At 31.6% G+C, this 23,350-nt stretch overlaps 2 protein-coding genes across 4 annotated transcripts in view; one reads left to right on the forward strand and one right to left on the reverse strand.

Moving 5' to 3' along the window:
• The window catches only part of LOC106682128 (endoplasmic reticulum aminopeptidase 1), a 113,335-nt gene extending 104,078 nt beyond the window's left edge, over positions 1-9,257 (reverse strand). For all 3 annotated transcript variants that reach the window (XM_024358233.2, XM_024358224.2, XM_024364423.2), the window contains exon 1: positions 9,194-9,257. The gene's annotated coding sequence lies outside the window, so the exon portion shown is untranslated. The remainder of the gene's footprint in view (positions 1-9,193) is intronic.
• Positions 9,258-17,080: 7,823 nt separating this feature from the next.
• LOC106682130 (uncharacterized) overlaps positions 17,081-23,350 on the forward strand; it is an 8,623-nt gene continuing 2,353 nt past the window's right edge. Inside the window, exons 1-13 of the mRNA XM_014422823.3 lie at positions 17,081-17,681; positions 17,749-17,862; positions 17,934-18,017; positions 18,087-18,164; positions 18,238-18,351; positions 18,417-18,518; positions 19,664-19,774; positions 19,857-19,928; positions 20,783-20,905; positions 20,969-21,082; positions 21,169-21,261; positions 21,353-21,466; positions 21,544-21,645. Coding sequence (XP_014278309.1) covers positions 17,433-17,681; positions 17,749-17,862; positions 17,934-18,017; positions 18,087-18,164; positions 18,238-18,351; positions 18,417-18,518; positions 19,664-19,774; positions 19,857-19,928; positions 20,783-20,905; positions 20,969-21,082; positions 21,169-21,261; positions 21,353-21,466; positions 21,544-21,645 — 1,470 coding nt within the window. The 5' untranslated portion in view covers positions 17,081-17,432. The remainder of the gene's footprint in view (positions 17,682-17,748; positions 17,863-17,933; positions 18,018-18,086; positions 18,165-18,237; positions 18,352-18,416; positions 18,519-19,663; positions 19,775-19,856; positions 19,929-20,782; positions 20,906-20,968; positions 21,083-21,168; positions 21,262-21,352; positions 21,467-21,543; positions 21,646-23,350) is intronic.

Raw genomic sequence — 23,350 nt, forward strand, 5'->3', positions numbered from 1 at the left:
ATATTGTTAAACTGTTCTATTCTTGGCAGGAACAAATTTAATATTCGTTATTTCATCTCGTGAAACCTAAAAATCTTTTATAGCAAGTGAAATACGCGCAAAGCAACAGATTTTTATGTCTATATATAAATTACACTTTATATATATATACGGGTGTTATATGCAAGTTTTTCTTTTTTTCAACATACAAATAAATATAAAACAACCTTGAAATATGACAATAGGTGACAGTTATTGATCGTGGGGTAGGTAAGGGAAGGTATTGTTTAGTAAGGTTGGGCAGGCAGATAAGGAGCAACCCGACCCTTATTAGGGGACCCTTAAGCTAAACCTCTACCACCTATTACCTTGTTTGCCCTTCTTATCTGCCAAATTTAACACTTCCTATTAGCATCAACATTTCAACTCTATAGCTTTTATGAAGAAAACTATCTTTGAAGGATGCATGAATAAGTCTAGAATAAACCCAACTAATATTTTTCAAATTAGTTTACCTCCCATTCGAAGTCAGTTATTTATTTTATTAAATCTATAAATTTCATTTTTTTTTTAACTCACACTTCTTAAAAATTATTATTTTTATATATTCTTTTATAATTATATTCATTTATCATTGTTATTATTCATTTTTAACTATATCCATTTTATAATTATATTCATTATATAAAATTTTATAATTGTATTCACAATCGTTCAATATTTATAACGTTGTAAATAGTTAGAGGTGTCTTGCACGAGACTATACCCACCACGTAATTAATTATTAAACAAAATAAATTCTAACTGTTATAGTAACCACATAAGGCCCATCAGACCAATCTGGGATTGAATAAAACTATTAAAAAACATCAAATATATTTTGTCTTCCCCCTTTTTTTTAACGTAATACTAAAGAAAATATATAAATATTTCGTCTCCTGAATTAAAACACAATTAAACAGAAGGAATCAGATTGTAAAATTCCATTTCCCAAAAAAATATAATATGCGGCCGAACATTCTATATAAACGGTACAATATCAAAAATAAAATAAAATCCTAGCTTTCATGACTACACCTATGACTAAACTCACCCTTTATAAGAATATTAAACTAAAGAATATTCATAGTTACATACCAGAACCTAATATGGACCTAAACCACATAAATATACGAATATGTGTTGTTAAAAAGATTTAAACATTGCACTCAAATTCAGTTTTAATTATTTTATTTTTTTTATTGCGTAATATTACATTCTGTCTTATATTTATAGCCAGTGGTAATATGGATCATGGAGTCATTCACACCATATTCACAAATATATAAATTAAATGATAACAAAATAAGAAATATAAAAAATTATAATAAACAAATTTAAACTCAAACTACAGCCTGGGGGACTCCGGATAGAGCTCTACCCCCCACTTATGGAGGAAAGGCCAGGACTCGGGGAAATCCCAGCGCTTCTTAACCACATCGCTGGTAAAAATATATATTTACTTAATTAACACTTTTGGCACTCGATCATCATGAGGTAAAAGTATTTAAAAAACAAAATAGTTAAATAACATGTAATTTGGAAGAAATTCATATATCTTGTGATATTTAAAGAAAAAAAAAGTTACCTAGTTTTTGGAACGCAACGCCTCATTTAAACTAAAAATAATCAGACATACGGGTTAAAGCGTCATTCTCATAAATCTGATTCCTGAATCGTCTAAACCACATTAACAATTCGATTGATTTTGCTTCAACAAAAATGTGACTGAAAAGAAACAAAGAACCAAATTCGTTCCTTGATATCTAAAAACTTAAAATATTAGCGAAAATTTTCGATTCGGAGAACAATTTTTTTTAATTGCCTGCACGACTACAAATCTTAGCTACCTTTGGTGTTGAGGAAGCAATAAAGATAGCCTAAAATCTAGATATTGTTTTGAATTAGGAACATTTAAATTAGTTGATTTGCCCTTTAACACCAACCAGTCAAGCAAATCACCAATGGATATTTTAAATTATACCCATCTCGTGATAATCTAATACTAAAACTGGTAATTAAAAAAAAAAAGAAGAAGTACCTAGTTTTGGAACGCAATGCAACGTCATCCACATAAATCTGCATAATGTCTTGCCTGTAAACGTCATTATACGCCAAACTACAAAGGACACACCACTGGCCTGCAAGAGGTTAAAAAGGAGACGCAGATACTTGAAAGACAAGCATTAGTTCCGTCCCTTCCAGATTGAATTTCTTTTTAAATACAATAGACGATGATCCTATTTTAAAAAGATATTTGCCAACTTCATGAATCTGTATAGCTTCCTTACCATTTCTTTTTGGGTATGTAGAAAGGAACATGATTACCTTTATTACTAAGTTTAAGAAAAAATTATGTATTTTTAAAAATAAAATTAGTGGTTGATTTTTTTTTTTAATTTATAGTAAATCATGACATCACTTATCACCTTGCATTACTTCCTCCAGAATTTGAGCCAAATTGGACAAGCCGTTTTTGACATATAGGCACTAAGAAAAATACTTTTAAATTAGTACATGGAATAGGATAAAATCAACCTGGAACTAACCAGACACCAGTACACACAATCCCTGAAAATTTCATCTAAACCACAATTCGATCGATTATGCTTCAACAAAACTTTGACTGCAGGCAGACTAAGAACCAAATTAGTTACTTCATGTCTAAAAAATTAAATGAGAGTGAAAATTTCCTGCATAACAACAAATCTTAGCTACCTTTGATGGTGAGGAAGCAATATAGCCTAAAATCTAGATTTTGATTTGAATTTAGGTACATTTCAATTAGTAGATTTTCTCTTTAACACCAACCAGTCAAACAAATATAATGGATATTATAAATTATATTTTACACAGTTCCTTTCATATTCTTGTAATGAATTACAATAACATCATAAGTGCACAACATTACGATTGCTAATTAGGATGTGTCACTTCTTAGTAATTTTATGTTGAAAGGGCTTTCATTGTGATGAGGTCGGTGGCACATAATTATGATACGAAATCTATGGAAAAAATATGATTCAGTTACAGAATTCGATATTATAATATTTATGAAAAAATAATTCTTTCCATAAACACCAGCTCTACCAAATTAGTCACAAAATATGTCAGGCTGGGTTGGCGCTTCCAAATAAACTAATACGTTATTCATTGATGCCATTACAAACTTTCATGCAACAGCGATAATAGATATCAATACATATTCATCAGGCTGCTGGAACTGAATCGATATCAGCGAGGTGATGTATCTTCAGTTTAACACTGTTCCTCTATAATAAATAAACACTGCTTAATTCAAACAGTTTCTTAATCCATATATTCTAAACATTCTAAGTACATAAGAATTAATATAGAATGAGTTCAAATAACGCAAAAATTGAAATAAATAATAAACCTTATTCTTGATCACCGTTAAAAAAAAGTGCACTTCATCACAATCACAAAATGTTAAGTATAGTACATTATTCTCAATTATTTTCAGTAACTCGTAATTAATAAATAATTCCGTGTTAAAGCACTAATAATTTAAATTTCTAATAATGAACTTTTAAGGACTGGCTAAATTTCATTTAAGGTAAGTTTTACTTTACCTACCATATTAGTCCATAAAAATATTTATTCATTTTACTCACACCTGTTAATGTATAGGCAACCGGTGAATTTGCGAGCTAAAAAGTATGAAATGTGATGTTCTAGGCATGGAGCAGAGAAATACCCAGCATACCAAACTCTTCCGGCTGATGCAGTATATTCAGAATATTTTCCAAAAAAGATTATAACATAAATTATTTATTTTATTTATAAAGATACAACAAACTGAAAGTTTTCAGCATCTTGACTCATTGTAGCCGAGCGAGTTAAAGCGCCAACTTCAAGACTGCAATAGCGCTGGTGCGAATCCGGCCTTGAGGAACGACTTTTATGGCTTTGCTGCTCTCACGAAATCAAAGCTTGAACCCCTCACCATTGTTGGAATAGGGTGGTAACCTGTAGATACCTCTCCCAACACCGGTATGTCAAAATTGACCAGGAAAAGGGTCATAAAAAAAAGGGCTTGTTGACTTCTGGACTCCAGAGTTTTACTGCAGAAATGTCTTCCTAATTTATTTTGTACCCTCAGCTTCTAAAACGCTGAAACAAATTGATTGAACAAATAAAAGAAGCAGTCGCGGTTATTCATGACATAACATTTTATTAAATGATGGCGTTCTTGGAATTTAAAAAAAAAAAAAGTGGGGGTGGTAAGCATCTTTGGTTAAACTTTTTGTAGTTGAGGAGTTGTTACTAACAAGTTAGATGATGAATCATCATGCAAGTCATACAAAAAATTATAAATGATTCTCTACGGTTTCTTTTCCTTGCCTGTTGATAATCATGAATATTCATTTATCGGAAAATCTTCACTGGAGTTATTTACCTTGGTTTTATTTTATTGTTTACGAGGTTGTACATCATGTTTATTATATGATTTATATGCAGCTTTTCCTTGGCATTTTTTAAACAGAAATGGACATTTAAAATACAAATTTTCTATGAAAAAAAAATTTGTATGAAGGTATGTCCGTTAACACTTTGTTTAGGAGATACTGAGATCTAAAGTTTTTCTTCATTATGAATCATTTAGGTTATAATAAATAGATTAATATGTGTTCGAACTACATTATAAATGAAATTTATGCATTAGCTTTCTCATTAATGTTCAAAGTTTTGATGTTTTAATTACCTTGAGCATGCTCTGCATTTTTTTTTCACCACAGTAGTACCCGAATATAGCTAATTTCTGCTGTGGATGAAAGTAGAAAGATACCAAGCGTGTCTTAAGGCTCAATGTAATTTCTTTGAAAAACATTTAACGTGAATGTTAATGTTTATATTTTATTTTTTTTAAAAGTAGTTGGAACACGTCCTAATTTATTTATTATATTCTAAATAATTCGTAATAACGTAAATCTTTAAACGTGCACATATCTTAAACAAAACGTTAACGGACATACCCTCAAAAAAACTTTTTTTCTAGTAACTCATATTTCCAGTTAGGAGGCTTAACCCTGAAATATCATGTGCATATTCCACTTCTCAATTAGTAAGAATCTTATGATTTTTCTCAACTGCTAAAAGATGTACATTTCCTGGTTTCCAGAAACCTTTTCTGTTCTTGCTGCATGTTTCATTAAAGTGTTATTAGATTTTAAATAAAAGAATATTTTTTTCATTTAACTATTCACTTGTTTAGAGACAATTATACGTCACGAAACACCACAGTTAATTGCATAGTGGGAGGCCAGCTGATTTACATCAATACTGCAGGCAAACACCAACAACACAAATGAAATCCACCCACTCGAAACCGATAACAAGATAATTATCAATAATTGTTTAGTTAACAACATGTAATTAACATATAATTAAATAGAGATGATTTTTTTTTTCACTAACAACCTGAGTTTTTATTTTGATATTTTTAATATAAAACTTGGGATGCAAATATTTTGTATAATTATCTTCCATATCTCATTATTGTGGCTTTACAACTTTCTTCCACTCAAATGTAGATTTATTTAGATAAGTTATCGACTAAAATTCTTCATTATCTGTGTTGATGATTTCCTTCGTAAATTGTTTCTTGTTTCTTTCTGGTAGTGCAGTATTTCATATGTGATGAGCGTACCGCTAGAGGTATAAGAAGCGTTTGAGGAAAGCGTCTGTAAATATTCCAAATTAAAAGATAATTCCTTTTTTGTTAATTACTAAGAGAGATAAATGTGTTTATAAATAAATTTCAGCTGTTCCGCATCCGTTTATCATAAGGTCTATATTCCTATTATTTCAAGCCGTGGCATTTAAAAATTATCTATACAGATTTAGGTCCATTAAGAGATGTTTCACTACATATGTAATTTTTTTATGAGGTACTCAGTTATACAAAAATCATGGAATGGTAGTTTGGCAAAAACTGTGTTAGAGTATTCAGTTCATGGATTTTTTAAAAAAGACTTTTTTTACAGTTTCATTTATCAAAACATCCTTTAAGTTTCCTTTCTTACTTCACCAGTCTTAGATTTCTTTGGCACAATCAATAAAGAATAAAATTTTTGGTCTGCTGAGCCGAAATTACAGATTCTTAACCAAATATAAAAATAATAATATTTAAAGTATTTTCAGTCCATCGTTCTATTAGAATGATATAAAAAGAAATCATTAAAAAAAAATTGTTTTTTCGTACCCCCCTGACGAAATAATTAATTGAATACATATATACAAGTAGGTATATGTATATCTGGTAGTTTGTAATTCTTTCGATTTTTTATTTTTTTTCTAAATTACTAGCCGGTTTAGATTATTTTTGGCCCATACCTATAATATGACGTAAGTACAACATTAAAACAACTTTAAGCAACTGACGTATTCATTTATTTTTTAGCTATAAACAACAGTTGATATTCGTTTTCGGACAACAGGAAACCCTTAAATTTTCATAGCAATTCATAGCAACCAAAAGTTCCTATTCCCATCTCATGTTCTTCTGAAAAATTATTAGGATCCACGAAAGCCTATTTTTTTCTTCTTTTTTTTTTTTAGTTCTCCCTCTCGGCTATCAGGTCACATGACAGATTGACATCTCAACGTTATTTATCTGAAATTAATAATTCCATAAATAAAAAAATTGACTTCATCACTCTGCTTTATTTCGACACCACTCTTGTAATTGATAATATTGAAACTATAAAATATCTGAAACATTATAATGGCATACGCACTGTCAAAATTACTGAAAGTATATTTTCCTTTTATTTCTTTTCCCCCCTCTTTTTGGTCTCATTTTCTATGAAAACCTTCAATAATTATAACGATCTGTCAGATCTATATCTCGTAAATGTTTTTGTTTTTCTTTCCGGAAGGTCAAAACTATTAAGTTGGCAATGACTGTTTATTTGCATGTCTAATTACTCACGGAAAAACATTGCAAAATAATTGTTAAAAGTCCACATTGAATTTTTTTAATATAGAGGCTTGATTCATGTTGGAATGTTACTATTTTTTTATTAAATAAAATAATTGTACATCAAATAATAATCGTAGATAATAGAATTAGTAATTCATAAGTTTTTTAAACTACCTTCAATTCCTTGTAAACAGCAAATCTTTAAATATATTTTTTTATATTTGTTCTCGCCAGTGATAGAATTCTCAAATTTATTTTTTTAAAGTCATAAATATTTAGGCTAGAAGCCCTGAATCGAGGAAAAATACAAAAAGGTTTTACCACAAAATTTTAGAGTTGTGTCAGTTACTAATTCTTAAGTATTTTAAGTTTGAAAAGCATTTGTTAAATAACATTTAAATAAATGATAGCTGGTGTTATTAGTTTTAATTATTTATAGTTCTTATTGTTTAATATTTAAAAAGAAATCTTTAGCTCTACATGGGCACATTAGTGGTTCCAAAGATAAGGAATTCGCGCTCTAAAAATTAAATTTTAAGAACAGTTTGATATTATAAGCTTTCATATGCTTACCCTAAACAAAACACATATATTTCGAATTATTAATACGTTATAAAGACAATTTTTGGATCTGGCTCTGCTTTGCCACTTATAAAGTAACAAGTTTGAAATTTCAAACGTAAATTTTCCCTTTAGCTGATCTAAGTTCAAAATCATATAAAGCATACACATAAAACAACAATAATTATTTTAAAAAATAAAAGAAAAATGAATAAAAAAAAAAGAGTTAGCCAAAGCTCCTACCATTCTTGACACCCCAACTGCCGGAAGCTGCCTACTTTTCGATTAAACGTCAAGATGAAAATCTTTAGATAAGTTCTCCCTTTCCTTCCAACACAATAATATTGAGGAAGGATTTTCCCTCCGAGCCTTGACCTGGCAAAATCGAGAAATCAATAGGAGCACAACAGGTGATTTGGGATTGTAACTGTTCGCTAGGGGGAGGTCAATTCAATGAATTTTCCAAAATATTATTAAAAAGGTTACTTAATTAATCATAATTTGGATAGTTTTTTTCAGTTTTATTATTTTCGCATCATGCATTGAAGATTTCTGTATCAAGACCAATGATGAATACTTATAGAAAATAATTGAATAGTTAAATTATAGAACAAACATTTTTTTTATAAAGCTCTCTGAGTTACAGTGAAATTTAATGAAAACTTTCAGTGACATTTGAACTAAAATAGTAAAGATTTCCTGTTTAAAATAAATTCAGAAGAAAATAGTAAAACCAGTGGATAGGTAATCCATTATTAACACGGAAGTGTCTACAGGCCTTCTCAACAAGAAGTATGTTGCACCATCTACAATCCAAAAACTTTTTAATTGTGTAAATATATTTTTCATATCAAATGTGAAATACATTTTATTGATTTTTTGGTTGAATATAATATTGAGATCATGTAAGTAGATAAATCGTCCATTAACATTTCAAAAACAAAAAATTTATAAAAAGATTCTCAAAAAAAATCCTTATTTTGAATATTTAAATTCAAAATAATATTTTGAAGTGAAGATATTCATTTTTAAAATGTTGCCAATATTTTTATACTCAATTATTTGGAATTCCATAAGTCAATTATTAAAAAAATATTAAATTCATAGGAGATAATGATTAGATAATTTTAAGTTTTTCATATCATGATTTCTATATCTACTGAACAGTAGAAGTAAAACTTATACATTACAAGTAAATATAATTGTAAAATAACTCATTCCTTACAAAAACATGGTTGTGATGAAACATTATAAAATAAAAAATATATTAAAAAAAGATATATCTTATCTAAATATGACATTATATGATTAATGTAATTGAGACTTTATTCATGTTGAATTTCAACATATAAGAAAAAGATATTTTACTCTCATCAAAAGATGCAATGCTTTCAGTATTGTAAAATATTCATACAAAGTCAACTACTAATATTATATGATATATAATATTCGATCAAAGTATTAAACCATCATATCTGTTAATAAAAACCATTTCTCATATTTCAAAAGAGTACAGAACTCAAACAAACTATCTCAAATAAGTTAAGAAGCGTGTAACTGTGACTGAACATTGCGCTAGGTCAGGAAGAGCGAGACCTGGCCGGGCGCCAAAAATAAATGACAGAATGAGATATAAGAACGTCAATTGACGGACCAGTGAAGACGTACCTGACCTCCTGTATCGAGCGTCCTCTTCCCAAGCGGGGGTGACCGGCTGTGAGCGCTACCACCCCCCACCGGCGGCGCTGACGTCACGGGGGTGGGGGAAACTCCCGCCAAAATAGTTCCCTCCCTTTCTGAAATGTAAAATATTAAGGGGTGCTCTTTACCACTATTCAACGGGGGATATGAAAGGACCTCCTTGTTCAGAAAAACTTGAAATGTAAATATCTATTTCAAATATTCATAATTGGGTCGAAGGAGACAAATGTAATTATTATTAAATTTAGTCAAATTCTATGTGGATTGGTAAGGGAATAATCAATCCCTTATCAATCAATAACATTAGGAAAATTAGAACGAGAAGAAGCGTTATGTGATTCAAAAGCTGGAAGGAACTGATTGGCAATCTGTACGATAACATTTCTTACATTGGAGGACATAAAGACGTTAAAAGACATAGCCTGTTAGGGATATTCCCCACAATGGGAAGCTACACACTCATGCTTTATAACCCACTCCCATAACCGATTTATAACCCACTCCCATAACCGATTTATAACCCACTCCCATAACCGATTTATAACCCACTCCCATAACGACTTTACATCCCACTCCCATAACTGCTTTACATTCCACTCCCATTCCTGCTTTAAGTCTCACTCCTATAACTGCTTTTCATCTCATTCCCCATAACTACTTTACATCTCACTCCCATAACTGCTTTACATCCCACTCCCAAGACTGATTTATAACGCACTCCCATAAGGAAAATAATTCTCATTTTTTATCCTTAGCTGTGCACAGGTTTCTTTGTTTGGTCAGCTTCCTCTCCTCTTTCACTGTCCGTCGGTTTGATTTTCGCTCCTACCTAAGAAAAAGTAGGTTGGTCCTACAACTTATTTCCACCCGAGTACAAAGCGAATGTGATACGGATGGTTTTACTCCGACATTAGGATCCTCTTGCATGTGCTACGTTCCTCACTGAACTTTAATCGGGGGTTCTCTAATAGATACCAGGTCCTTGTACCGCGAGTAGTCTTCTCGCATGAGGTGGTCGATTCCTCTAGCAAATTACTTACTTCAACGATAATAATAATAATTATGATGACTTGTTGACAACATGCCTCAGCCATCTGAGGTTCCAAAAAGCGCTCCACATAACAACTGAGTCCACGAAGAACAAAGACTTAATTTCTAATCCGTACAACTTCCACTAAATAATTTAAATGTGGCTAGATTACGTACATTAAAACTTATCTTTACCTTTCTTGAGTAGTTTGAAATTATTTAGAGTACTGCTGTCAAGTGTCGGGAGTGATTCTCATCTCCTTTGTGATGCATTTTCTTCTCTTCCTTTCCTTATTGCTTCTTAATTTCCTTCTTTGTGGACTGCTTTATGACTCTTTATTCTTTCTGCAATTGGATATACCTTTCCTTTGATCTAATAAGGCTTAACTGCTGAACCTTCCAACTCTAGATACCGTGTATTTCACCTTTCTTCCACTCCACATGATTTTCAAATAATTCTAATCAATGATTCCTATGATTCTACTCATCACTTATTGTTCATTTTTTTCACTACCAACATCGCCTGCTTCCTGTTCTTTAGTTTCTGATTCATCATTCTTTGTCCAATAACTTATTTTAAGTTACTAACCACCATTCCAGGTAGCACATTATATTAAGTATATTTAAAATATTCATTTCAATTCGTTTTAATTAATATAATAACTTTAATGTAAAGCAATATCTACGTACTATCTACATTGGCACGCGCAACATACCAAGTCCATGACTACTTGGTATGAACAAATTTCCGGACGACAAAGTCAACAGACGATAAACCGACTGCATGAATTTAAAAAACAGACTAAACACCAAGAGAGTTCAGCATTCTGCTTAAAAATGGTGAAGTTTAAGTGTTTAAGCGAAAATAATGATTTACAATAATCAACAGAATTGACCCACTTCTTTTTTCCTAATTTTACTGATTTACAAATTTTTGGTGCTTGAAGATAATTTTATATTAAACATAAAATGTATTGTTCTGTGAAATATTAAATAACATATCACTATAACTTAATGTAGTACGTATTTTCTGTCTAATCGTTCTTGAATTTAGTTTTCCTCTTTTATCCTATTTTCTTCTTTTAACTATTGCATAATTCTTTTTTTCTCTTTTTGTTCTATATTTTTTTGGGATTTATCATTTCCTTTTGTAATAATTAGTCCAATTATAAACAGAAGATTCCATTGTACTGCTGATATAAAGTTACTGAAATCTGAATTATATTGTTAAAACGATCTTCCATTGTATAAATCTGTAAATTATAATTTTCATAAAATTAAATTGATTTCGTGATCAATATTAATCGAAAATAATGTCAGATCTTGTTTTATCGACTTATATATCCCATCTTTTATTAGTCCTTAACATTCTAAAGTATTATGGGATCGTTAGTTTAACATTATATTCTGCAGAATATATTTATGAACAATAAATGCCAGATTTTTTTTCTGATTATGAGAACCTACCTAATAAAGGGTAGATGCTCCCCTCGACTCGAGTCTTCCCTCCCTTCTAGAATACATATAGGTACAAATATTCTTCAGTCCATTTGATTGTTTCTTTTAAAAATCATAAACTCATAAATTAGTCACTTATTTTATCCATTAATTGATAATCGCATATTAAATAACCCTGTTCATACATATTCTTTCCATTGATATTTTACATTTCTAATAACTCAAGAAAGTTATCTAGGAACACTGTTACAATAACAGACTAATAATACTTTTGAAGAATAGTTTATATTAAAATGAAGTGGTTTATGAACAAAATAATTAAGCAAACGTTACAATGATCGAGAGAATACCAATATTATTAAAGTTATTGTAAGATAAAACTATATATTTGATACGTTTTCTGAAAAATAATATTGAAGCCATGTTTAATCTTGAAAAAGCTCTGAGCCATGCTGGTTAATTTCATAGTTCGTTCTAAGATGAAGATGGTTGCATCAGCTGATTGCTACAACGTATTTCATGTTGACAAAAATAATGAAGAAGGGATCTAGAAATTTATTTTTTACGTTTTACATCCTGGAAGCTATGCTTCAAAGAGTAAAAATCTATACCAAAGTAAAGTTGACAAAGTGTGCCACAAGATAGATTTTATTTATAGATTTTTTCTCTAACTTTCACAGATTTCGAGATGTCCTCGCTCATGATTTCGTAATTTTGAAAAATAAAAATTATTTTCTTCACATTGTTTCTTTATTTTAATAGCTAACACTAAAGCTTTCATATTTACACATCCGATTCTTCTTTTGCTTTGTGTAAAGTAGGGGTCAGGTGTCTCAATCCGTCTGCAGCGTACAAGAGACTCCGAAGACACCGCGACAGTATAGCCGCATGAAATTATTTGTAGTGGCATGCAAACCAGAACCTGACAGCCTCTACCTTCACGAAAGATTCTGAGACTTGCAGACCTTGTTGAAGAGACACCTATCGTATGTGTAAACGATTTTAATTTTATTCACCATTACGGCCACTACTAGCTGGACGTGCGAAGCGGTGAAAAGACGCTAGTATGTGGCCACAGCGGCGATGACGTCACACAGATAAGCAATTCTAATATGTCATTAAATGAAACCCTCCGGATCGCTATTCTTATTCATTATAATTAACGAAGCACTAACCAATGTCTTCAGGGATTTATCCTCGTCTCAAAATATATGCTTATTAACCAATGGCTTTACAAATGTTTCTCCATTTTAGACACGTTTTGCCTTACTATTTCTAGGGAATATTTTTCAAGTTGCAGTAAAGGACTCCAAGAAAAAAACACGTAAAGTGCCCCAGATGAAAACAAAAGCTTTTCGTCAAAAGTAAAAATTTTAAGAAAGAAAGTTGAAGTACTTTAAGATTATATCATTAACTGTTCATATGTTGGAGCAATTTTAACTTGAAGTGTGAATTCCCTTGATTTTGTTGAAAAACATTCATTTCTTCGCGATTGCGAACTCTAGATACAGGCCAATATTTACGAATACGAATTTTTACGTAAATAATGGAATGTACTATGCATCTAAGTGCTACATAAACGAAATTAGATCTTCACAATAATGATTTTATAGTAGCGCATCTGAAAAAAATAAAGTTTAATTTGCAGGAGAGCTATTCCTTAGATGGCAATGTAAACTGGCGTGTGAATGTGTTGAATCCGGACTACCACCTTTTTTCAGGAGATCAAAATTAGCCAAAACCTACAGTTCATAATTATATCTACAGACTAAACATCCGACACATAAATTTTTAATTCAAAATTTTCCAATCCTTTTCGATAAAAACGAAATTCAACACAAAACTATAACAATTGACAAATACGAAAACTATCATCTACCATGGCCCCCACCAACGACGTAAAACAATTCTAGACCTGTCCAAATACTCTAAAAATAATACCGAACCAGCTGAATATAAACCCCACTTATCTCGTCTCCTTCAAATTATTCCAAAATCCTTTATAACTGACACAGACGGATCACAATCAGACCAATCATCAGCAACGTCTTTTGTAACTAATATCTAAAATTTATTTATCTAGTATATAAAACTCCACAAACTATGCAACATATTCACTGCCGAACTCACATGGAACGCACTTCACTTCTGTTTGTCTTTGAACCAACAATATAATAACAATTACTCGATTAATTATATAAAAATCAATTAATTATATATTTATTATTATAATAATTACTCAAGAAGCTCATTAAAAGGTTTATATTGTTTTTATCTGGGATTTTTTTTTATTATTTTTAAGTGTGTGCCGTCACCATATGGTGCAATAATCTATTATCTAACACATGGTTGCTATTAAAAAAAAAAAAAAAAAAAAAATCTGTTCTCGGTTGTTAATATTTATACGGTAAACGTAAAAATGACACCTACAAACACCGACCGGCATGAGCGTCTCTTCTCACTGCGCAGTGTTAGTAGTGACTGCTGGCAGTCTGGTCATCTCCGTCAGCTTAATCAGTTTTCGCCATGGCGGGCGGACTACAACCTAAGTTGCCTGCTATTACTATAAGGACAGGGCGCATGGGCGTACCCTCTTTCGAACCAGCTTCCACGAAGACATATAGAACCTACCGACAGCAGGGGCTCCATCTATCACCCACGGTGATATAGATACATTTTTTTCTTTGTTAAGCCTTAATTGTAATTATTGTAATAGTTTGGTTAAGTTCTTTTTTTCTAGTTTATATTTTCGTATATTTTGTTTTCAAATGCTTTCATTTTACTAAGCTTAATTATTTAAAATACAACATAACAAAATTCAAAAGTTCATTTCTTCTATTCTCATTACTCTTCACGGTTGGGCTAGCAAAGGTTCCTTTTGAATCCCTTATCCGCCGTAACACGGAGCATCCAGAAATTGCCTACATCTATTATTAATTAAACATTCTATACGATTTTGATATGTCAGTTGCATTTAAATGGGTTCCAAGCCATCTAGAAATCGCAGGGAATGAAGTGGCCGATCACGCTGCAAGAAAAGCACTCGCGCTTCCCCGACCCCGTCCCAAATTTTTATTCCAACTTTAGCTCCATCAGATCCCCTCGAAAAGGAATTAAATATATTTGACAATTTTTGTGGAATGAGAGCCCAAGGAGTAAACTTAAAATTATTAAATAGGACGTCAAGCCTCGGGGTATCTCCAACCGCAAATGGCGTAGAGAGGAGGTTGAACTGACCAGGCTAAGAATAGGTCACACGAGGCTCACTCACTCCTATCTCGTTTCGAAACAAACACTTCCGAACTGCCAGTATTGTAACATCAATTTGATAATTAGCCATATTTTCCTATAAGAACTTATTGTAAGGACAGAACAAGTGCCAGACACAAAGTTCAAGCGGAAGGAAAGAAGTGGGAGAGCCTACTGGATAAGGAAAAAAGAATCCCAGGCAATCTTAGCAGAGCTGAAAGAGTGGTTGTTTTCGGCTAGTAACAGGACATGATTTGCTCCAAAAACACCTCTATCGAATTGGCATCGTAGATTCCCCGAAATGTCCTCTATGCAACATGGAGGACATGGATGGGGACCATCGTTTGGCGTGTGTTAGTCTGGAGGATCTTGAGATGTGGACTAACTAAGAGGAAGGGAAAATTGGATTGGGCTGCGAGAGGGAAAATGGCGTAAGAGCCCACTTCCGGTGGCGTAGGAAAAAAAAAATATATATATATATTTTCCAAAAATGCTCATATTTCACACCACACCTCAATAGCTAAGGATTATACCCGGATATTCCAAAACATTCAGAGACGACAATAAAACAATAAAATTAGCATATCAGTTTTTACGCCACTAAACAAAAACAAACAAACAAACAACTTCAATGTCTCTATTTGATGGGAAAATCCTGATAGTTTTCAAATAATACTTTAAATCTACATTCGCTTCACAAAGATATAGGCTGATTTTAAAGCCAAAAAGAATTTGTATGTAAGTTTTTTGTATCAATCTTAGATTATTTTTAGGTGTAGTATTGGTATACTTCATGATTGAATAAATACATTTAGAGAGATCTGGGGGTTAGAAAGTACTTACAAGATGACAAGAACGTTGATAGGTTACTTAATAGTGAGGTTATCGCTCTGATAATCCTGTTCATAGACCAAATATTTTAATCATGACGTCAAACAAAATATTTATTGTCTTCCTGCAACTTCTAACCCAGAAGTTGTGAGATATTCCATATTTACAAGCCTTCATTGTATGCAATGTCATCTCAATAGCCTTCAGAAAGTGTTATCGGATTCATCAAACTATATTTGTTGTCTTTAGGCTAATATTCCAGTTGTTTTGAGACCCTAACTCAACCAAAGATAATAGAAAAAAAAATAAACCGAGAAAAAATTGGAGAAAAGTGTAATTGGAAGTAGTAGTAGGAGGGGCGAGACGAGATGAGGGAAGGGAGATTCTACCTAAAGAACAATCTCCATATGCTTACCGTTACCTATCCTTTTTTAAATTAGTAGCTCTATCAAACTGGAAATATATTGTTTCCCAGCAATTAGTACAGAGATGGTTGGGACATGAGGTTCCTCCTTAGAGGAGTGAAAGTGAGCAGGCTGCATAGGATGAAGGATAAAAAGAATTTATCGGTACACAGTGAAAGCGTATAGAAATGTAATGTATCGAAGGGTCCATGCAGAAAACAATAAAGATTATACGTTTCCACGCCCAGATTTTACAAGATTACGTTGTGTTGGCCATCAAGAGGACTCAGATCGACATCCGCACCAAAACAATCCTTTCTACAATATTGACAACGTCCTGGGGGTCTTTCCAATTCAAATCTCTATAAAAGGAGTTATTCATTTATCAGGTATACCATTTTGAACTAGTATACCCAAAACTGAGCTTGTTTTGACGTTTTTCTGATTTACATTTATCTTTTTTTATTAATAAATATTTCTAATGTTTTTATAAAAATGTTCTTTAGATAAAATATTTAAAGTAACCCATTCATCATGTTTTAGCAACCAAAAAGTTTAAGTTAAATACTTCAAAAATGTTTAAATAAAACTCAAGTTCAACTTAATCTTTTAAAAAATAAAAGTTAAATTACTTTTCTTTCTATGGGATTGTTCTTTATCGGCCAACTTAACAAGCGCTTAATCCAGAAACGATAGAATAATTAGTAACAAATATGAACACTTCTTTAAACCAAAAAACAACCATAATAACAATAATAAGTCACATGGTGAGAGGTTTCAAATGGTATTTCCACCGAAAGGATTATTAAATAATGAAATAGGAAATCATTTCAAGAGAGATAAATTGTAGACTTTCGACAGGCATTTCACCAAACCTCTTCGCTCCCGCCAATTGATATGGTTGAAACTGTTCACAACCTTCCCGTCACACCTATATTTTCGACCCCTGGCTTAGATTTACGATTTTTTTTTTAAGAATAAAAATGAAATTTAATAATCAGATGGGTTGGTCCGACAACCTTATCTTTATCATGTTACGAAACAAAATTACATACTTAACCTATAATTGAAATGTTTGAACAACCCTTAAAACCCTCTTTTGTAGAGCAGGCTAGATTAATAGCAAGGGAGAACGGAATCTTCTAGGGCATGAAATAGTCTACAGTGATAAACAATGTAGGTTCAAGTGTACAAGTTGGCGGGATAGTATGGGGAGCAGAAATAATTGAAGTATTATGAAATTAATACGAACATACCACATATTCTACACTCAGATTGCTATGGGATATTCCAGAAGTTTCATCATCGCCAGTGTCGTCGGTCTCATCGGTATCGGGATTTGCTTCATCATCGAAAAAAAGTGGAAGAGGAACATTGATCGGGCGCCCTCTGATAGGCGTTTGGCACAGTCAGCTGGTGCCGAAGTCAGGACCCCAGCAAGTGAAATGGCTACAAACATTCCTAGTGAATGCCTGCCTCCCAGTGTAAGTCACTTTCATGTATTGTACGTTCAGTCGAACCAAATAGTTAGTCGCACTTTTTTGTCTAAAGGTCTCCCCAAAGCTCGAAAACAGCGTCAACGAGTCACTGAACACCTACAGTCCAACAGAAGGGGAGGATGACGTGACCTTCTTGTTTGGTCCCCTCAGTTGTATGAGTATTCATGTAAGTTATATATTTTTTAACAATCGGATAGAAATATTATAATCTGTAAATAACAATTTGATACTCTGCAGGACAAATCTTCGTCAGGACTTCCTGTGATGACTTATACCTTGAGACAGGATGATATGCTGACTATATTGGAGGAGATGATTGAAGTAAATCGCGCAACCTACAACAAGTTTTGAAATGATGTACCAAAACTTATTTTTTATTTTTTTTTTTAGCGTATTGAATCACGGAAAACAAATGGTTCTGAGCTGCAAAGTGATAAGTCTACTGTATTTTCTCGAATTAAAAAAACTGTGAGTTTCCTAAATTTTTTTTTATATATATATCAAATATATAATATATCATTTATATAAAAATCATTTGTAGCTAGAACATGTCAAAAGTGATATTTCAAAAAGTAACATTGCAGTTGTACAACCAAATGAAGAAACAAGAGAAGGGACCGAAGACCCTTTAATTTCGATTTCTACCCTAAAAATGGTACGCAATGTAATATTTCACATAATGTTAATGAAACAAGTGGACTAATAATGATCTATTTCTAGGAAGAAGTTGATATGTCAAATACCAATTCTCGGGAAGAAGTAATTAATGACACGGTGAGAGAGGCAAATGATGAACCTGACTCGTGTGGTCCTAATATTATTGTAAGAATGAAAATGTGCCTATATATTATTAGTAATTATTTAGAATTATTTTCCATGAATATACCAAAACTCGATATTAAAAATCGATGCTTGTTTACTATTGATACTATTATTACTATATAAAATAACGTCATAAATGATTCACCGGTCAAAAAAATGTATTAACCTAATGAATTATTACTTTTCAATGAAATCTTATAGTTACCTCTGGTATACGATAAAGTTGTCAGTTAATAATACGATCATCAAAATTATCTCTCAGCAATGTGGAAATTGTGCAACAGAAATAAGAATGTAACACTTTATCACATATTGTATAAATATCCAAATTCAAGGATAAACATTTTTCAGGGAATAGAAAACGTTAATGGGATAAATATAGATAAACCAGATACGATTGATAATATGAATAAATTATTTTTTTTATTTCTGGGATGTTAAAATATGTCGGGAGAGTTGATTAATAAACACTCCTTTCGTAATGTAACATAATCGCTTTAACGATAAAACGTCATTAAAAGACTTAAATTTCATATTTAGTTAATTTGTTAAAGTTTCAGTAATTATATATTGATAATACTACTTAATTGTTGCAGATAATTTTAAATTTTCTAGTTTTGATGCTATTTTTTAGCTTTTTACATTGTTTTCGCCGATTTGTACTCGAACTTATATTATTATTTTCGACAGAGTGGATCTCACAGGAAAAAAAAATCAATGCTTTTAGTAATAAGTTTAATAATGTTTATGTACGGTTTATTTAGAGGTAGTATATATTGGTAGTATAGGGTTCGTTAAAAACAAATATTGCACATAGCAATAAATAAAATTGTTGTTTTATATATATTATATATATATATATCAGGTTCAGGGTTCACAAAAAACAACCTTCTGTTTGTTTTTTGTATCTTTTTAGCCCTGATGAAGTCCTGCAAAGTGGGACGAAACATCGGACATTAGATAGATAAAAACTATTTGTTCTTTTTAGACCGCAACCCTGATCATCATCTTCATATTTTGAAATTGTTATAGTTACACTTATAAAAGTTTATAACGGTATCGGTACATATCGAATTGGTGTAGTACAGTTCAGAAACAGGTTTTTTTAAAAATTAGTTCAATACTTTTTTTTATTGTTGTTACAGGATCATTTAACAGAGACAGAACAAAGAACGTTTCATGATGACACCCAAAGCGACAAGTCTCAATACCGAAACGATAATGAGTCTCCTATTTTATTGGGACATTACATTCCTGTAAGCCGAAAACTTTTAATATGAATATATACCAAACACCTTGTTCATTCATTTTTTACAAGTTTAATTTTGTTTCTTACAGGATAATGATCAATCCATTGATTGTAAAAACAACATAGTTGATGAGAAGTCTGGTTTTCTACTCTCGAACTACGTAAGTATCTCTAATTCGTTCCTCATAATTATTAAATAAGTTGGTGAATTTTCATTATGATCTAACCCATAAATGGTGAATCCACATATTATTCACAATAGGAAACTATAAATTTTAAAAAAATATTATAAAAAGCTGTTCTGTATTTAGTGTTATAAGATGTTTTAGTTTTTCTGTAACTGTAAATGTTTTAGTTAATTCTGTAACTCAAAGTACTGCTACTCAACATAATTAAGCACTATAAATAGTTTCAAAAAATTGTCCATACTAATTATCCAATAGCAACCCGTATACTAATTCATGAAAATATAGCATTATTGATGGCATCCTTTGTCGGGATTTACTATTTGGTTTACTTATTAGAAGCAATTAAATATTAATCATTAATTAGTATTGAGTTGTTTTTTTTTTACTTTATTTTATTTTATTTTTTTATTTTATTTTATTTTTTTTTATTTATTTTTTTTTATTTTAGTATGTATGAGATCATTCATCCCTATTACCTATTGCCCACGACTGTGAGGCAATAGAGATTGTAATATCTATCAATAAATAAAAAAAAATTAATATTATATTAAAAATAATACTGAGTAATACCTCATGTTGTTGATTCTAAAAATGGTTACAAAGAACTATTTTTTATTGCATAAAATATTTACATCCAAAGTACTTTTCTTCAAAATCAAGTTCTTTATTGTTGATATATTTGCAAAATTTTTCATTGTTATTGTTATCTCTTATTTTTTAAATTTTTTAATCACATGAAGAGAAGTTGTTCTGACGATTTCCCGAAATAAAAATATAGCAATACCTTTTTTTATATTCCATTTTGTTATTTTTCATGTAATCATAAGCGCGAACGTTCTTGTACCGTCATCCACCAACAAGAGTGTGTTGCGCCAAATGTGGATAAGGAATTATCTGGAATTCTAAAGGAAGAATATGTTCAGATTCATGGAAATCCATCTCCGTTTGCAGTAAGTACTCTTTTGTTAGAAAAAACAAAGGGTAAACATTTTTAAACTTCGATATTTTTTCAGCAAGAGGACTGCTTATCAGACGGACATCTAGAATTACAGATTAGTAATTCACAAGACATTAACGGCACAGATGATGGCAATAATGATGTTATGTTATCTGGTGTCGGCGACGGTGTAAGTTCATTTTTATTATATTTAGTTCATCATCGTAAATTTAATAAATAATTGATATATTTAAATAAATATTTTTAAATACTTAGTCCAATTTTTCACCCGTCCAAACTCGTTTGGCACATTCTGTAAAGGTCTCTTTAGAAGAAGCTTATTCATCAATGTCTTCTGTTTCGCCAACAGTAAGTTTTCAATGATTCACTAGTTCCTAAGAAAAAAATGAATTAAATTATTATACTGATCATAATTACACCGAATATTACTGCCTTATAGTCGAGGGATGTCCCACGAGAATCGAGTTTAGAAGTTGTAAATAGAGAAAATACAAAGTGTGATATAAAGAACCTAGATAATCGGCCCACTACATTGAGTATACTTCAATACACTGTAAAAACCTTATCATTACCTACTCTGTAAAGTGGTTCAAAATAATTGATATTTTTATGCATTGTCTTCAATTGCAGGATTTAGCTGCGGTTCCCACAAAGGCGAAAATAAAAGCTGTGGAAGATTTCAGTGGATCAAAAGAAGTCAAGATATCACGAATCCGCGTTGACTGCAATGGTGTAAGTATTGGCTGTTTGTCGTAACTGCTTATACAACTGAAATGCCCAATATTCAAGATATTTTCCCCTAAAGTACCTCTGATTTTGTTAATCTGAAATAATCAACCATCTTCATAGTTAGCAGTGATAAAAAACGAATAAATGTGAACTATGAAAGAATTTGAAGAGTAACGAAAGAAGAAAAAAGTTTTTTACCCGATTGGCCAAAAAGTCAAAATTGACTAAAAATAGAAAATATTCCAGAGCGCCCTATCTTTTCCGTTTGTTTAGAAACATACTTTGTTTATAAAATGTGACTAAATCTTAATAGGGAGCAACGGTAGCAGCGTTGCAACGCGCCTTTCTTCCAATCCAAAGATTGTGAGTTCAAGTCCCCGCCCCTATCCGGGTTTTTTTTCAAGCATAACATTATACAATACCCACTCACAGCCACCCCCGGGCACTTGTTGTTAGGCTCGTTAGCCTATGGGTGGCACTAACGAAAAATAGGCGTGGAAGTAGCGAACCCACCCTATGAAAAAACCACGTCAAAAAACGCGCGATGTACTTGGACCTCTACGGTCTGTCGCGCCAATAATAATAATAATAAATATTTATAAATAAACTGTTGTATTTTAGTCAGTAATAAAGTGATATTCGTCTTTCGCACCTCAAGAAACCTTTAAATAAGAAATTTCTTATAGATGCAGAAAAAAAAATTCCTCAAATTTTTTGCCTTCCGATTACATATTTTCTGGTCCCCTAATCCCAAATAATTAAATAAGTATGCGTGTCTGCCTGGCTGCTTCTGTGTGTAACTTCGTGTCCCTATATGTACGTGAACAGCCAAACTAAAGAGCGAAAACTTATTACCATGTGAATAAAGAAATAACTGTTATAAAACATTCTAGAATAGTTTAGAACATGAAACATTCTAGAACGTCTTCTCAAAGATGAATTGTAACTTAATGTTGTATAATGCGTGTACCAGATTTTTTTTTAATATTCTTCTCCGTTATTTTTTTTTTTTTTTTTATTGTTAATGTATAATTTTAGTTGTTTTATTGTTGGTTACGGATCTCATGGTTTGGTTTGGTATGTGATATTTGACTTGGAAAGCAGTGGACTAATGCAAACCTTACTGGTTTAGGAGAATAGGGGTACAAAATTTGAACAGCATAAATTATATCTTACTTGAATTTGGATGTTTCCCAAGTTTTAGTTTTTGGCATTGTTAAGGGAAATCTTGTTACCTGATGCTGGCTCAGGCAACAATTGAACAATTACTCTGTGGAAAAATCAGTTTCATTAATCATCATTCCGTTAATATTGTATCCATGGTAATTTTAGATATAGTTTTTAGAAGGTTAAAGATTTGAAAAATTTACTCTACTAATTGAAATTTAACTAATGACCTAATGCCTGATGGAAAACATACCGAAGGACCTAAAATAAAAGGAACCAAGAAGGCCCTCCACATGTTGTGAGAGTCTGAAAAAGTCATAGCTTTATAGCTTAATATTTTACTGATTACGTTATAGAATGCTATGTATCGAGGAATTAGCCATGATTTCAACAATATGTCGTTTATTAAGGTGTTTCGTCATCTGCCCCTGATCATGGTATCCTTCTGGGAAGCTTTTAGCATCCTCGGATATGGAAACATCTGTATTAAGTTTGTCACATTACCAGAGGCCCCTGAGAAAATTAGATTGACTAACCTTTA

Source organism: Halyomorpha halys, unplaced genomic scaffold (assembly GCF_000696795.3).
Source record: "Halyomorpha halys isolate HHAL.00 unplaced genomic scaffold, Hhal_1.1 Scaffold390.1, whole genome shotgun sequence".
NCBI lineage: Eukaryota > Metazoa > Arthropoda > Insecta > Hemiptera > Pentatomidae > Halyomorpha > Halyomorpha halys.